At 34.7% G+C, this 18,425-nt stretch overlaps 1 protein-coding gene across 1 annotated transcript; it reads left to right on the forward strand.

Moving 5' to 3' along the window:
* The first annotated feature begins 1,844 nt into the window (after positions 1 to 1,844).
* Positions 1,845 to 18,035, forward strand: LOC106625517 (ovochymase-2). The gene is made up of 16 exons (XM_070111978.1): positions 1,845 to 2,099; positions 2,177 to 2,355; positions 2,417 to 2,630; positions 2,769 to 3,144; positions 3,211 to 3,286; positions 3,551 to 3,635; positions 3,698 to 3,996; positions 4,060 to 4,196; positions 4,403 to 4,427; positions 12,851 to 12,962; positions 15,973 to 16,142; positions 16,213 to 16,591; positions 16,680 to 17,076; positions 17,145 to 17,220; positions 17,292 to 17,675; positions 17,758 to 18,035. The coding sequence occupies exons 1-16, from the start codon at positions 2,015 to 2,017 to the stop codon at positions 17,899 to 17,901; spliced, it is 3,138 nt and encodes a 1,045-aa protein (XP_069968079.1). The 5' UTR covers positions 1,845 to 2,014; the 3' UTR covers positions 17,902 to 18,035.
* The last annotated feature ends 390 nt before the right edge of the window (positions 18,036 to 18,425 follow it).

Raw genomic sequence — 18,425 nt, forward strand, 5'->3', positions numbered from 1 at the left:
TCCTCTCTGTTCTGTTTTTGAGCTTTGTTTTCTTTTAAAAAATTTGAAACTTGAAAACGTCAATAAATTTATTCAATTGAGTTAATATAAAAAAGTGTACTGATGCTTTATTAAAGTGGTATAACAGCTTGCTTTCTATGTCAATTTAATTATGCCAGTTTATGTGATTTATACCAGTTGTACGTTCGATTCATCACTATTATAATTACGGCAATCAGAAATAGGAAAATTATAAGATGGACACTGGAACTGAAAGAATTTTCAAAAATCTCGAAGCATAGAGCGATAAGACTAGGATACAGGATCTCTGTTATAAAATAAGTTATCTTAAGAAAATACGTTTTATGATGTTATGCAGAATGTATGACTCATTGTTTTATTAAGGTTGTTTATTTTGAGTTGTTAAACAATGTAATCGATTATCCATTAGCAATACTCTCTTCAGGCATAATATCTAAACAGAGATTTCAAATTACAACTTATAAATGAGACAACAACATTTATATTACAATTGCAGTTTTATTAATCAGTGAACACACGGTACTCTCGACGCGTGCTATAAATTGATGAGTATGTGAGCGATCAGCTAGCTTTCTAGTTAAGAGAACCAGTTGCTGGAAACAACAACTATGCTGTGAAAAACGAATATTACTTACATATTCATATTTATGAAAAAAGAAAATATATAAACAAATGCATTATCAAATCTAATCGAATCGCTACAATGAACTGTTAGGTAACTTAGAAAAATATATTATTATATAATATGAAGTTTAATTTTTATATAAAATACGAATTCTATTTTCTAAAGTACCAATCATTTTTATATAGATCTTTTGAAAAAATTTCTTAAAATTCTATAATTTTGTTTAATATATGTATGTTTAGCAGTATTTAAGAATATCTATTACTTAACTTTAAAAGCATAGTTCAAGGAATAACATCTCTCTCAACAAGTGTTCTCAGATAAGCACTCTCAAATGTAATACTAATGATATGACAGTAGAGTGAGAATGAGAGCAGAGGTTTCGTCAATAAACAAATAAAAATGGAACGCATAGTTAAAAGTTAGTGATAGGTGAGAAGAACAGTATCATCCTATTCATCCATCTGTATCCTCATCTTACTTGTGCGATCGTTTCTTGATTTCTGCCGAACTCTCGTCCTACGTATAAAGGCATGTCACTGATAAGTTGCATACTAACTTCAGCTAACTCTGATACTGAAATATCAAAAAGCTCCAATTATTGAGTTGAGGATTTAAGAACTTAAAATCCCCTGTATCTACGATAAAGTTTAATGTCGAAACGATGCGATCTTATCAGCACATTGTTAAATACTTTTTGTAGAACTGTGGTCATACAATGCCTTCTTTAACTATGGGCTTTCTTTAAAAATGGACTTTGTTTTACATGAATTAACCCCACTCCTTACTTAAGCTACGCATGCTAGTAGTCTGAGGGTTATTCTTAACAGAAATACCTATAGATTTTTGCTGTTGTTTGTCGAGCCTTTTAACGACTTTTAACATCTTTTAGGCATCCTCACTGCTTAGAAGACTTCAAGGGAGCTGATGTAACAAGTTAGAACGACTTACTCGTTACTTTCATGTTACAGCCTAACGTGTAGCTGACAACTAAAGCGTGCACGCCCGATCAAAATTTTTATATTGCATCTATTAATAAAAATTCTGGTATTGTTTTTGCTATATTTGTTGTACTTGTAGTAGTTTTGTTGAGTTCGTGAAGATGCGCTGAGAGAAATGCAATTTGGTGAAGTCCATACTTATGGGTTTTTTAGTAATCAACAAATAATAATCACTTTCTGCCACATTTACCAACATATAGTTGAGCACACTCAGTGTGGAATTGCATGATTAGGTCTAGTGAAAACTATAATTTAGGTTTAGTATAGCGTCGGTTTTCCGCTAGTTTAGTACTTAGCACAGTTACGGTTCAATAATCGTTTATTACAAACAAATACAGCGCAAGAGGGGAAGTAAAATAAATAAAAAATGTGGACCACAAAATGTTCAATTACATTACTGCTTACCGTATTTATCTGTGAAATAACGGCTCATCGTTGGATGTCGTATGAAGGTAGGTTATTTTTATATTTGTATATTTTGAAATAATAATGAAATAAATATATTCTTATGCATATAAATTGTTTTTAGTACCACAAAATAATGCCTGTCGCACTCCACTCGGCGACTGGGGTATGTGTGTATCATTGAAATACTGTCAGGAGGTATTGACACTCTATAAACGACTGGACATGAATCAAGCGACACGGTATACGAAGGCTCTACGCAATATTTGCTATAATCGACTAACTTCAGACAATTATCCGATCGTAAGTTTTAACATGACTGATCTCACTGCAAACTATAATATATGACTCTATATACATATAGCTTTGCTGCACTCGCCCGATCTTCGAAGACGCAAATCAGAACGATAATCAAGTTCTTTCAACTACGCTCGTGCCCACGTCAGCAAATGTGACAACAACAACATCCATAGTATCGCCAGAAATTAACAGCGATGATCGTTCCGTGTCCGATGGCGTAAATTCACCACCGGAAACCTGCCGCGTTCCACACGATGGCAGTCAGGGCAACTGCAAGCGTGAGTGCATTTTCTGCGCCGTTGCTTTCGTGTTTTGATTTGTTGTCTTCCCTCTCCATTTCTCTCTTCCTCCCTACCCGCTATTTATAAGTATGCAGTATTGTTTATAATATTTTTTCCCTCTCTTCGTTATTTAAGCTCTACAAAACTGCGACGCTTTGCTAAAACGCGCGAAACAAAATCCCACCGACACCGAGTTCCGTAAACAATTAGAGCTTTCCAATGCAATCTGTTACAGCATCGGCACGAATGTTTGCTGCCCGCTAGAGCAGCGAAAAGCAATGACGCGTTCCAATGATGCGGCCTGGCATTTGCCGACGGAAGATGAAGGTTGTGGGATCACACATCTATCGTCGCTGAAAGTGGTTGGCGGTGGTGATAGCAGTATAGGCGCTTGGCCGTGGATGGCCTTAGTCGGGTATGACCGTTATAGTTTGTCACCTTTTCGTTGTGGCGGTTCGTTGATAACAGCGCGACACGTGCTGACTGCAGCTCATTGCATTTTGAGAGATTTGTAAGTAGTACGAACGGGAGATCGCTATTTTGAAGTTATAAAATAAATATGTTTTCACATTTTCAGATCGTTTGTACGTTTAGGCGAATATGATTTGAGCACAGAAACGGAAACGAAACACGTGGATATCGATGTTGTAAAGGTGAGCGTTATGTATTGAGAGAATTGGTTATTGGTTTGGTGAGACCTAATGAGACTAATTAGGTATCCGGTTATCAAAACCATACTGCAAATTGCTTATCACCTTAGCCGAAATGGATCCGGAGCATTCCTCTAAAAAATTTGAGATATGAAATAAAGACAAAATCTTTATTAATCTTGGGGACATTCCAAAGGGTTTTATTATGTCATTCATAACCTTACCATACATTAGTTATTTTCGTTAACTTTCTTTTCAATTCAACAGTCAGTACGACATCCCGATTTTGGTGCCCGAGATCGACGCTATGACATAGCAATCCTATATCTGGAGAAAAATGTAGATTTCACAGGCATGATATGAATAATCCTCTGAACGATCAGTGTACGAATGCTAAATTTCTGCTCTCTACAGATTACATATGCCCCATATGTCTGCCTGCTTCCGCGCAGCTACGAAATAAATCATATTTGGGTCATCATCCTTTCGTTGCGGGTTGGGGACGTTTGATGGAAGGTGGACGTTCGTCAAATATTTTACAAGAACTACAAATTGAAGTTATGGACAATTCTGTATGTCGACAATCTTACCAGGCCAATAATAGACTTGTCTCCAATCAGCAATTCGACAATACTGTAGTATGTGCCGGCGATTTGGGTGGCGGACGTGATACCTGTGGCGGTGATTCCGGTGGACCGCTAATGGTGGCAGAGGTGTGCATCTCTAAAAAGTTTGTAGTAGTAAATCCCAAGTAACGCTTTTATTTTTATTTTTAGCCATATAAAGGTGTAACCCGCTTTTATGCACTCGGTGTGGTTTCGTACGGCATTGGTTGTGGACGCATTGGTGTACCGGGTGTTTACACGAATACTCAAAGTTACATAGACTGGATATTGGAACGCCTAGCGGAAACGTGAGCCGCGCAGTCAAAGAACGATACTTTGCAGTTAGTTTTAATTTTAGGTATATGGCGCGTTAGACGATTTGTTGATTTGATTTGACGTCCACCAACAAGGCGTGTAATGGGCCATTAGCTTAAGTAATTGTTAACTCAAATTAGGAAAGCAGTTTCGTAATTTAGGAAATATTTTATGAAGTATATAATTTGCTGAATTTTAGTTGCGCCACTATCAACCGGTGTGTCGTGAGTTCGAATCCGGGTTGTCATAAAATCAAATGTTTCTACTAATAGTCGATTCTCGTCAGCAAATAATAAATTCGGAAGTTGATATATATCCATTACTTATGTAACATATGCACTTATATAGTGTATTACACATATATCTCAGGAAAGTATTTCCTATTTAACGCAACTGCACACTTAGTTTTAGTTATGTTTTATTTTGTTTAGAATAAATAAATATTTTTCATTAAAAAAAACTAACTTAAATTAAATTACGCTAATTGAACCATTCTCAGTCTCGTAAAATATTGGAGAGCAGCGAATCGAACAAACAATACCAGTTGTTCTAACACAATTGGTTGCAATTCAGTTAATGGGGGGGAAATATTACTCTCTGCACAATTTCTCTCTTACGATTTTTATAAACGATTATGATCTATTTAATTCAAACCATAAGTTTTTAAAATCAGTAAAAGAAATATTTGTATTTTCAGTTTTGATAGTAATTTGCCATTTGAGTCGTTCAAAATACTAAAACTGGTCTGAAATATGTAAATCAAAACTAGGTGGAATTAAAGATAGAGTTATATCACTTAAATGAGGTATCCGGAAACTTTCTTGTATAAAAGTCAACTTGAAAACTTTGTTGTCGAATTTACATGTATGTTTTTTGAAGTGAGAAAGAGGCGCGCAAAGATAGCGAGCAGAGAAATAGGACTGACCGGATATACTCACGAAATTCGGCATGGGTATGATAATGCTACAATCTCCGCACAAATTGCTCAGATCGGACTTGTTAGCATTTAACTGCCATTTAATCTGACCGATCAAAATCAAGTTCTTGTATCGAAAACTTTTTTATTTGTGAAGGGTTTTTTGTTTTATCTTCAAAAAAGGGTATATTTTTAATGAATCTTTATCGTTTATTTTTAAATTGGACGTTTTGATACCAGACATATAACGGAACATTATAATTATAAATATCGAAAAAATTAATTGCTATTTTCATAAGACTTAAACGACAATTCATATACTTTTTTGGTAAGTCTACGAAATCATTACCTAGAAGCCGAAACACGTTTCAATATGTGAACACCAACAATTAAAACATTTGCTATTAAAACAATGATAATGCAATTTTTGTGCATGAATTCATTAAAAATGTGAATATCTATATTAATCTATATCAAAAAGGTGAAATCTAAACTGTCAATGATTAACGGGTACTATACAAATTGCTGGTGTGCGGTTTGAACTTGAATTTGTTATCAAGTGCAAATGTGCGAGTAACCTAACTTATGCGTCTGTATGTATTTCTTATTAAAAATGCACATACATACGTCAACTTATCCGCGACTTTTTCTGTAGCAACAGCATATAAACATATTCATGCTTTTGTATGTAATCGTATATATGTATTTATGTGCTCTTATGTGATTACGTCATCGAGGGTTTTGCCAAAATTTGTAAGATGGCATGCAGGCAATAACAACAAACGAAATTAAAATTTTAAATTTTGAAGAGTTAAATACCAAAAAAAAAAACTAAAAAATATACGCATATTGCCAAATATCATGGACATATGAATGACTAACATATTCGTGGTAAAAACTTTCAACCATGGCAAAGAGCAATGCTCCTTTTAGTTCGGTTAAGTTCAAAACAGATATCGTATGGTGCTACACACCAGTTTTACATTCTTAATAACATCTCTAAAGCAGTGATATGGAAGAAACATAATTAAGATGGAAGCTTGTCTCAAAAATCTGGAGTTCCAAACTCTCAACTTTCAATAAATATCACCGTAATGCCATTAGCGATGCGAGCGGAACCAATAGTTGTTAGAAGGGGCAAGGTTTGGGCCATAAGGCGGGTAAGGCAAAACTTCCCAGCCACTGTTTTCCACATAGTACTTAACGGGTGTTGCAACATGAGGCCGAGCGTTATCTTCGTGGAAAATTATTGCCTCATATCAAGTTGAAAATTTCGGGCATTTTTCGGCAATCGCTTCCTGGAATTCGATGAGTTGTTGTCGGTAGCGTTCAACATTAATGGTTTCATCTGGATTTAGTAGCTTATAACACACAGCACGTCCTTCTGATCCCACCAAATACAGAGCCATATCTTGGCGTCATGGATATTCGGCTTTGCCGTTGATTTGGCTGGTTGGTCAGGTTTCGATATGACCTTTTGCGTTTAAGGTTGTCCAATCGCACAATCCGATGCATAAACAATTTATTTTATAGTGTTCAAACAGCATTTTTGAAATCCCAAATCGTCTTTCAACGTCTCTTGCCTTCAATTTATGTGGCATCCAATTTCCATGCTTTTGATTGTATTCGGTTGCTTTTAAACGTTTTGAAATGATGGCTTTAGTGACTTCCAACGGTTTTGGCAGCTTATTTTGTATTTGGCAACAATCTTCATTGAGTAAGTCGCCCAGGACGAAATAACCACTTTTAAATCGTGCAAACCATTTTTGGTACTTTCGTTCTGCTAGAACACCATAAATTTCCACTTAAATACGCTGACTTCCGACTGAGCTTTTCTTCATATTAAAGTAATGAAAAGAACTCCCCGCAAAAACACTTTTTTACTTTCACAAAGCTCGTCATATTTGAGTGAAATTTTTTTTGTTGTTTGTACTTCAAATGAATGACATAAGCGAAAAAAGGCGCGAAAAGTATATTAGCTTTCTAATTCATTTGCGAAATATTGAGAAAATGAAATAACAATCAAGTTACGCCATCACTTGGACATACATATATAGTTATAGACGCAATAGGTCAATTGATTCTTTGTCGAGCAATGATCTTTTCATGAACTTTTGGTTTCTAAAATATCAAATCACATGAGAAGAAATGCATCAGTACGGTTAAGGCACAAATATTTATACTTTTCGGTTTTCGGAGTAAATATTAAGTAAATTAATATAGCACAATTCGTGAACCTTACTTAAAACATTATCTGATTCCTTTCTGTGTCACGTCCAGCCATGTCCACATGTTATTGTAGAACCACTTAGAATTTAATAGGTCGTCTATTCATTTATAGGTCATTACTCCAAAACAAGTAAACATAAGCATTTGAATAAGTACGAGTATAAGCACGAAAACAAAAATAAAATATCAGCAAAAGCAAACGAGTGTTTGGTTTGTTGATATGAAGGCGTAGTTCTCATAACAAAACCAACAAAATCTACTAAACACCTTAGTATGCGCATTAAATACAAGTTCAAATACTTTAATGTACGGCTTGTTGTTGTTAACTAAGTGATTTTATTGAACAGGCCGGTTTTGCGGTTAAATAAGTTGTAATAACTTGTTAGCATCACACACTGGCTGCCTGAGCATTAAATGCAGAGTAGAATGGAATGCTCTTATCACAGAAGATGAGAACGTGTAAATATTTGAATATAAGGCGGTATCGCTTTGAGAGCTTAATTGGAAGCGAGCAAGTTTGCGGTTGCGATATGTAAGGCCGGCTAAACTGAACTTGTTTCTCTTCATTTTTGCGTATTTGGGCGTTTTTATGTTTTATTTTAGTCAAGTGATTGCTTGTAAATTATCGGAAACATTTGTAATTCCCCCGATTACTATATTTATACGATTATACGTCGGTATGGCAGATGAATTTTCAAGCCATATAAGTGATTTTATTGTTGTAATATTTTTTCTTGTTCTTAATTATCTTTTGGTTGATGCTTTTAATTTCGTCATAACCAATCCATGTTCCGTAAACCTTTAGTTATCATTATCTTTTCGCGCTACAGCTCTTGTGACAGAACTAGATTGCCCTATGTCATTGCGCGGGCTTTGGTTCACGCAGTTCAATTATCGTCTACTGACAGCAAGTGAGTCTGATGCGCTTTTGTCTTGGTGTAGATGTCACTGTTGATAGCCGTAAAATTATGTCCTTGGACTGTGTAAAGGATTGTAAAAGTCTCTCGGTGAACCAAATAGACACTGTTACCCATCGTCGAAATAGATATCTAGCTGTAAAAGATTTAAGCGTTAGTGGGGGGGCAAGTATGTGAAGAAAGAAAAATTAGCCCTCTTCTGTGTTGGAATGATGTTATGGAAAGAAAGTTTGCCTCGCTGGATGTTATAATCATTTACTTAATGATAAGGTAAAAAAAATATATATATCTATGTTTCACGTATGTATATAATTTTCACTTAGACCATGATTGATTGATTTGATGGATGCTTACCCAAGCCTCTTCTTCAATTTAGCGCCTTTATGACTTTGAAAAATTGAGGAAGCTACAACATTTAAACCTAATCCAAACGAGGAATGATTTTTATTGAACGGAACAGTACACTCAGGCTTAATTATTGCTACTAGAAGAAGCTTTTAAAATTAGGCGAAAGATGTGTTGCTTTCCATACGCTCTTCTCTCTTCCCCAGCAAAGTTTATGGGCTCAAAAGATAAACAGTAGCGCAAAACGCTTTACTCAATAAAAGAAAAAAATATTTTCAATTAAAAACAAACTATAGTTAATTAATTACTTAATAAGCCAAGTAAAACCCAAAATGTGTTAATAAACGTATTCTTGAAATATGTGCTACATAAGATCACACTCATTTGAAGTTTTGTCATATGCTTCACTTTCGAAATTTCAATCACATAATGACTCACTTAGAATTCTTGAAAATTGTGTGTACACGCAATATCAAAGCAATGAATAACAAAAACAATACGGAATTATATGAAGGAAAACAAAAAGCACATAAACTAAACCACCTTGAAGCGCAAATCCGTTTATAATTTGGAATATCCGCGTGAACTAGACGCCAGTCTGTCGAAAAAAACTTAATAAAATAATTAAAACTAAAATGTAACTGCAGCACAGAGTTGACATTAAGTATGCTGACAGCGTTGTTGTTGTTGCTAGTGTAGCTACTTGCAATTCGAGCATTTTGCTATGCAGCAACCGCGCACGGCTAATCCAAATGATGACACATGGCTCATAATTCGAATGCCGGACACGCCAACAACATTTTTTTATTGTAATATCCTGTGTAATGTCCGAAGAATTTTAAGTGTCTAAATTTATGAAATAATTTCGTATTTCTCATATTTTAGCGAGAATGCCTGAAAATATGGTATGCATGTATTTATGTATGTATGTAAGGAATATGTGTGCCAATATGTACATATGTACATATGTATGTATGAATATGTGTGTATGTGTTATAACAACTTTCTACAGAATTGCTTAGGAAGTTGAATATCATATGAAAGTAGATCAATGTTTACATATTTACATACATATGTACATAGTTATTACTGAACAACACACAAGCCTATATAAATTTGTTATTTGTAAAACAAAATTGTAAAACAAAATTTTTAATGGCAGAGAAATATAGTAAATTAAATATTCTTAGATATCTGTATATTAATAACTGTAATTACTGCGATTACTTTTGAAAATACTCTCATGATTTAACAGTATAAGTTCGCTTCCTCAGTCTTCTGTTTGCTTACATATATACATACATATATATGGATTTTGCTATCTTCATAGCGATTGCGCTCTTCTAAAATTTGCGAGTGGAGCATTTTTAGCACGATTTTTACGCTCGCAAAAATGAGTATAACTAGAAAACTGAATATTTTGAATATAACGTAAATTTTAGTTAGTAATTTTTTCGTGTTAATACATACTTAAAGTGTAGAGGGAGATTGTCTAACTCTCTGCGATTAAGAATATTGGCTATGCATATTCGAAGAGTAATTTAAATTTATTCCCGCTAAACTGGGCTTTTAGGTAAAGTACATGCCAAAGGCTGTATTAAGTGCTATACCTTAATAAAGTTGTCATTCATTGTGGATATGCGTGTGTGTGAGTATATGATATGTAGATACATGGAAAATATTAGGGTGATCCAAATTGCTGATATTGTTTTAAATTACCGATATATTTTTGATTGAGAATCATAATAATTTATTGCGAATTTAATGTTAATAACAATATATCATCAAAATGCGTCAGTCACCCGCTACTTCGAAACCAATTTCACTAATTTTAAATTCGGAACTTGGCTGATGAATTTTTGAAGAGCTTTGGTAATCAGTCAAAGGAATTTTCAAATGATAGGGCACATGTAATAAGAGGAAGCCTACTGAGACATATAAATACTTACGACCAAACTAAATCACGAAATTTGATGTTTTTAAATTTTCTCTATTTAAAATGTCGTTTTTAGTGAAATAGTAAACATTATTATTACTTTTTTTTTAACATACATTACATTTATGCTAGTATGTTGCACTACATTTAAAATTTTTGAATATCATTTTCAAGCAGCAACAAGTAATGTCATTTAAATCCCTAAGTTTCTTATAAATAAATAATGTGGTCAGTAATTTGAATAAATGTATTGTAATAAAGCGTAATCGGTGAAATTGAAACAATATACAATTTTTGAAACATGGATATGATAAGTGAGTAGACGTTGCCTATAGCTAGGCGATTTTGCAATATGGCATAGCGAAGTACCAAACCAAAATGCGTCATAAACCAAAAATATTAAATAATATACAATACTGTTATTTTTGAATTCAAATACATTAATTTCCAAAATATCCTTTGTCTATAACTGCATAATAACTGAAACAATAAAACGAACAGCGACTGTAGCGGTTAATTGAGTCATGGTCAAGCACGTTATGACAGCGCCACCTGTTGACAATATAGAAATTAGTTTGAGCTCTGACTTAACCTGGTAGTATGTTAAATTTGCAATACTTTTACAATTTTTTTACTCCTGTAACAACAGATCATTATAGTTTTGTTAGCCTAACGATTGTTTGTGTCATCTCAAACTAATCGAGATAGATATAAGGTTATGTATATATAAATGATCAGGGTGAAGAGACGAGTTGAAATCCGGGTGACTGTATGTCCGTCCGTGCAAGGTGTAACTTGAGAAAAATTTAGATATCGTATCACGTGTTCCTTGGCAAAAAAAACAAGGACACCGTAAAAATTGGACGATGGGCGTAGTACCGCCCATCTATACATATATTACAGTGTCAACGGGCGAAATCGGACGACAACCCCGCCTACTTCCCATATAACATAATTTTAAATTTCATCTAATTATTTCACTTTCTAGTAGGAAAATCAAGCACCAATGAATGTATCGGGACTAAAATTTGCAAAGAATAGTACGCTCATAGTAGGCCATCTTATGACCAAAAATTGTCAATATCGGTCTACAACTGTTCAAACTCCCAGGGACCGACTATGTTAACACCAGCACTAATAGTTGACTATTTACCGAAAATATCTCCCAATGCGTGAAATATATAATTGAAATTCAGAGAGGATTCGTTCCTGATAGTAGTACCTGTGTCAAAAATGTGAATCGGGTAAATACTTCCCTTAGCCTACATATACCTAATATAAAGATTTTCGAACTTCCGGATGACTTTATACTGCATATATCGGCCAATATGTGAGTTATCTCAATGAAATTGAGAAAGCGTGTTTAACTAAATGGACAAGTTTTCTTAAAAATTACGTGGTTTAGCGCTGAATTAGAATGGAATTGGAAAGGTTATACATTGGTCTAAACTTCATATCCTTAATATAATGATTTCCGAGCCCCTGGTTGATATTTTCCAAATCAACTAAATTTAGCGTTTTTGGTCGAGTTAATATCATGCATGTAATATCTCATTTGAAGATGTTTTTAATATAATTTTAGCTGACGCGAACTAAAATATAGCAATAAAACTAAGTCTAAGTTTATGGTAACTAAGTCTAAGTATATATTTAATATAAGTCAAGAAGAAGATTACGATTTTATCGAATAATGGATGTTTAATTCTTTCGCAACATTTTTTAATATAAAGTTTTTGCTAACAACTGAAGGTATTACCATGACTTTCAGCCTTGCAAGTTGCAAGAGTATAAAATGTTCGGTGACAGCCGAACTAAGCCCTTTCTTAATTGTTCAAATATGTTTTATACGCCCCTAATACACATACAGGCACACAACTTTTCTCACACTCTTAATTGCTCATTTTGCGTTCAACCCGCTACTGCTTACTAGCTACTACACTGGTACTAACTTGAGATTCATAAGTGTATTGCAAATATAAACCGGCTGTTAGTTTGTTTATGCGAATGCTGGCGAACGGTTTGAGTTAAAAAAGATCCGTTCAACTGCTGCCTTTGTGAAAATTCGTTCGCGACTTTTTCGGAAACAGTTCTGATTTAAACGCGTTCGCAACGAATAGCACGCGCTACTCGGCCTAATGCCTATAAAGTGACCTAGGGGAAATATACAATATATGTGTGCCATATTGTGACTAAGTGATGTTGTGAATAAATACTTGAAGCAAACCAAACTAATTGCAATTGTTATGCAAGTGTTTATAATTAATTGTAAAAATAATATTATAATATTTTTTCGCTGAATAATAGAAAACATACCACTTAGATTCAAGTTTAATATATTCAAAATTTAAAATGAAGGCATTTATTCCGTTACTAATATTCGCCTTTGCTGTGCTGCCTCACGCTGTGCTCTCGCAAGGTAGGTTTTTCACAAGGAAATGTAACTGAACAAACGAATAAGTGAATAAGCATTAATTTCTCGTCTTGCGAAAAGTTAATAATAGTGTGTGAAAATATTTATTTAAAAAAAAAGTACACCAACAATTAGCAGAACATGTAATTTCGTAAATATTTGAGTGAGTCTTTACAGCAAAATAAATTCGCAATAAAAATATCGTAGAGATTATGTGCCAAAGGAACTGAAGCCATTGATAGTGAAATAAATATTTATGAAGAACTCTAAATAAGATTAAATAACTCTAATTCGAGATTATACGCTAAGAAAATTTCAAAATAAAACTAAGTTAACTTAATTACTTAGATACTCTCAGATTTTGCATTTATTTTACAGTCGTATGACATATTTGAAGCTATCAGCAGAAGTTCGAAATTGTGATCCAAGAATATTTTTTAAAACACCGACAGGGGATCAAATCGGTTATTCGAAAAAAATACAAATTTTGTATTGCTGCTATAACTATATTTGTGCGGTTTCCCCAGAGATGGCGTAACGTGATTATTATTTCATTGTTCCAATATTCCGAACTACTGTCCTTGTGCGTCTTATTTAGTATATGTTATACATTTGAAGTGAAATCAACAATAATTTTTTTCACTCAAATTCGAAATAATTTTGTGCCTAAAAAAAGATTTTCCGGGAAATTCTTCTTCATTACTTTAATGTGAAGAAAACCTCAACCGAAAGTCATCGCATTTTTGTAAAAGTGTATTGTGAACAACGTCTTGGCGGTGAAAAAAGTTTGAAGAAGAGAAATTGAAAACATTGAACATTGAACTCAGCAAGGAAATTAGGTGTCATATAAATTGAAGCTAAGAGATGTTCAAAGACCATTATTGGGGAACGCTAACGACAACAACTCATCAAAGTGAACGATTGCTGAAAAACACCCGGAAATCGCGACTAGGCACGAGACAGTATGTTTCCATCATTACAACGCTCGGTCTCATGTTGTAAAATCGATTTAAACTATTGGAAAACAGTGACTAGGAAGTTTTGCGTCACCAGCCTTATAGCACACACCTTTCTTGATCAAAAATTGGCTTGATTCATTTTTGGCCGGCAAGCCAAAATTTGTTTGCTCTTTTAGACTACCTACCCTTGGTGTATATGAGTACTTTGTGTTAATATAAATACCTTGTAATGAGCTCAAAGTTATCCCGCAGTTATTTGACCTGAAGAGTATGCGGTAGCTTTTTTTCAACTTCTACCTCAAATGAGACTAAATCGCATATTTTTTACAATGTAAATTGCTGTCAGTGAAGAAGTTTGTGTTTCTTCGGTCTTTGCTATATTATGGACGGTAAACGGGTGAGATTTATTTATGGAAATGAAGTCGTTCAGTTCATTATCAACTGGACATATACATGCACATATATTTGCTCGAGATTTTTCAGCCAGATTTGGATCATTATTGAACTTTTTGCTTATAATTAAAACTCATCATTTGATGATTTCAGAAGACATGTAACTGTGACAAAATATAAAATAAAAACTAACAAACCATTTTCAAAGCAACTATTTCCAATTAGTTTCAAAAATGTATAAAGAGAGCTCAAAATGTTTTTAAAATCATGTTTTATCCTTTTACTTTTAAATATTTTGTGGCTTTCCCAGTTAAGAAATCATTAGTGAAGAAGGAATTACATGTTACAAGGCCAAGTTAATAAGTTTTAACACGCCCCAACATACCATAATTAATACTCTGGAAAAATACAGACAATGACTTTATATTTTAATAACCATCTGTCAAGTTAGATAACTGTATTCTCAAAGCAACTGCGTGCAATCTTTTTAGACAGAACATACGAAGTGCCTTTCACTGCTGCAATTTCGCCTTGTAAGATTACAATTCATTCTTTTAGCCTGAGAGCTGCTTAAAAAAAATACCAGCTCATCATTATTATATATACCTGTTGTATATATATATATGTAAATACACTTATTTAGTTGCTGTGCGCGTCATTTTAAAATTTGTATGGAGTATTTTGTATGCAAGTTCAGTAAACCAGTTAATGGACAGGTAGCCGACTTCAAGGTTACGATTTTGGAGCTTGCAAAAAAATAAAAAATAAAAAAAAACTTAATTAAATGTAAACACAAAAAACTCGATCAATTACGATAATATGATCAACAGCCATGACAGTGAATGTGAAATATGAAAAATTATAGAAAAAAAAAATTAAAAGTAATAATGAACCACTAATGAAGATTACAAAAGTTTTCATTCCACTTTGCTTAGAATTGGTCTTAGTTCGCTTTATTTGTTTTGATGACGCCGTTTTCGCTCCTCAGCACGTGTCAAATGAAATAAGCATATCTAAATAAATAACTGTTCATCAATATACAGCGCTCGCACACTAAATAAACTGACTTTGCGTGAGTTGAGACAATAATTGAAGACTAAAAATTCTTCTCAAATAGAATTGTGCTTAATATACGTATGTGAATATCTAAAAGCTTTAAAAAATTTAAAAAGTTAACTAGCGATTCCTAATTGATTTCGCTGATTAGTTAAAAAAACACTAGTTTTAAACTTAGAATCAGTTTTGTATAAATAGGAAAAAATATTAATAAATTACAATATTTCATTTAGTTTCAACGATTTAATATAATTGAGCACTAAAAATTTACTTTACTACGACAATAAATCGTTAAAATTAAGCCCCTTTTGAGGGCTTTAAAACAGCCTAATTCCTTTACATACTTTTATTTACGACTTTATTCTCGTTCCGTGCTTAATTTACGAACCAAAATATAAGTTCTTATTACCGCTCAATTTTTCTGTCTTTTTCGAGATTTCGATGCATTTTGTTAATTTGTTTTTGTCAAAATTAGTATTTATTATTTGAATAGATCTCAGTATCTCTATACTTTAGTTTTAAATTTAATAAAAAAACGAAAATTTATTCATTAAATGTATTAATTACACATTGATATTTGAATTTTTTATCTTCGCTCCAACTTTCAGCCCAATACAACTGCGTGACGCCAGAAAATTATTATGGTTACTGCGTGCTATTACAATACTGTCCACAAATAGCGAACGTTTTCAATATCCGCAATCGCAATCAAGCCGAACGCTATGTTATAACCTCACAACGCTCGTGCGGTACACGAAGTGTCAACGGTGATCCAGTGGTAAGTTAAATAATAGCAATTTAAACAAAGTGGAAATTTTAAAATGATTTTCAAAACTGAAATTATTTAGGTTTGCTGTTCACGACCAGTAAATCCAGCGCCCCAGCCGCAACCGCAACCGCAACCACAGCCACGACCACAACCACAGCCTCAAGTACGACCACAACCATTACCACAGTCAAGACCGCAACCGCAACCGCAACCTGCACCACAAATACGTCCACAGCCCACCACTGAAAGTCCAACTAATCCCTTCTTGCCGCCAACTACATCGTCACCAGTCATAATTCAACCGAGACCACCACCAAATCAAGGTCAGCTCTCTTCCACAACGACTCGTCCCACAACAGCGCCCGCTCTAAGCAATACAAGTCCACCTGTTGAAATCGGCGAACGTTTGACAGGCGACACATGCGTGGATCCGAAACTAAGACGCGGCGTTTGTGTTGGTAAGTAGATAAACTAACTATCGTTTTATATACCTTACCAGAAGCACTAAAAGAAGTCGTAAAATATAACGCGTTTTCTTTTTTACAGCCATTGCTAAGTGCACCCAACTGGTTACCGAGCTTTACGCCAAATCGAATGACTCCGAGTTTGTCGATTTCCTACGCGCATCCAATCGCAATTGTGGTGGTGTTCGTTCCGTGGCATGTTGTCCAACCAGCGATAATGTTATTACAGACCCGTCGGTCACAGTGGTCAACCGCGATGAAATACCTACACGTCCACCCACATTGGAAGAGGGTTGCGGCTACACGCATAACACCTACAAGAAAATTGTTGGCGGCGAAGTGAGCAAGAAGGGCGCTTGGCCATGGGCTGTGCTCTTGGCCTATACTGACGGCTCATCGAGCTCACCATTCAAGTGTGGTGGCACCTTGGTGACGGCGCGGCACGTCGTCACAGCAGCCCATTGCATACGTAGTGATCTGTAAGTGGTGAAATTATAATTGATTTGTATTTAGTAGTTCTCTTTAATATGTTGTTGTTTTCATGTAGCGCTTATGTACGTTTGGGTGAACATGACCTGAGCACCGACACTGAGACACGCCATGAGGATGTGAACATTGTGCGGGTAAGTGTGTGGGTGTTGGCAATAATATTGCAGCTTTACCTAAATCAAACCTTAATTCCTTTCACGAACAGAAAGAAGCCCATCCGCAGTATAACAACCGCAATGGCAAGAACGATGTGGCGGTGCTGTGGCTAGAGCGCAACGTAAAATTCAGAGAAACAATTTCACCGATTTGCTTGCCCACCGCAACGGCGATACGCCAAAAGAATTACACCTCTTTCACACCCTTTGTCGTGGGCTGGGGCAAGACAATGGAGGGTGGCGTCTCGTCGAATGTCTTGCAGGAACTGCAAATACCGATCTTCGGGAACCATGTCTGTGAAAGTAGCTACAACAACATCAATCGTTTAGTGTCCACAGATCAATTCGATGATAGTGTGCTGTGCGCTGGCGTGCTATCAGGCGGCAAGGATACGTGCCAAGGTGACTCAGGTGGTCCACTGATGATACCGGAGGTGAGTTGAAATAGAAAAATGAAAAAAAAAACAATAAAAATATATAAGAAATGTTTTCATATTTTTTTGTTCTTGTTTGCAGACTTACAACAACAATGTGCGCTATTACTTGATCGGTGTGGTCTCGTATGGTGTTGGCTGTGCGCGTCCCGATGTGCCCGGCGTTTACGCCAGTGTGCAGCATTATGTCGACTGGATATTGCAGAAGATTGCCGATACACCATGATATTCTCTTTTTTTTTTTAAATATGTTTAAATTACTTATTTCTAATTATTAACAACAGCAAAGTCTGCAGCTTTTTTACCGCTTAAAAAGTGATATGATTTCTTTTTTTAATAAAAAAAATTACGAAAATAAAATTAGAAGTAATTTCTATTTAATATTCAATGCGGCTTTATGGCAACAACCGAATATTTCACCTTGAAATTACCTCTTTATCATATTTTGGGATCTTGAGGTAAGCGCACACGCAAATATTGTCAGCCTTTTCTCATTTTCTTGCTTTGTGTGCCAAGCACGTTCCAAAATTTGTAGTAAAATTGTAAAATGGTGACTACTGGGCTGTGCTTTGTGCATTGTTAGTGCATATTAAAAATTTTGGCTCAGCTTAATTAAGGCAATAAAATAATTTGTTGCAGTTTTATTTGTGTATTAACATGTTGGGCAATTGCTGATGTTGTGATCACTTTATTAATGAAAGTTTGTATAAATTAATGAAAAGTGAATTCGTGAAAGATTTAGCGAAAAAA

This window comes from Bactrocera oleae, chromosome 6 (genome assembly GCF_042242935.1).
Source record: "Bactrocera oleae isolate idBacOlea1 chromosome 6, idBacOlea1, whole genome shotgun sequence".
Classification (NCBI taxonomy): Eukaryota; Metazoa; Arthropoda; class Insecta; order Diptera; family Tephritidae; genus Bactrocera; species Bactrocera oleae.

Coding starts and splice junctions, on each gene's coding strand:
- LOC106625517 (XM_070111978.1), top strand. CDS start 2,015: ATGTGGACCACAAAATGTTCAATTACATTACTGCTTACCGTATTTATC. Junction 2,100..2,176: donor TCGTTGGATGTCGTATGAAG/GTAGGTTATTTT, acceptor AATTGTTTTTAG/TACCACAAAATAATGCCTGT. Junction 3,636..3,697: donor GAAAAATGTAGATTTCACAG/GCATGATATGAA, acceptor TGCTCTCTACAG/ATTACATATGCCCCATATGT.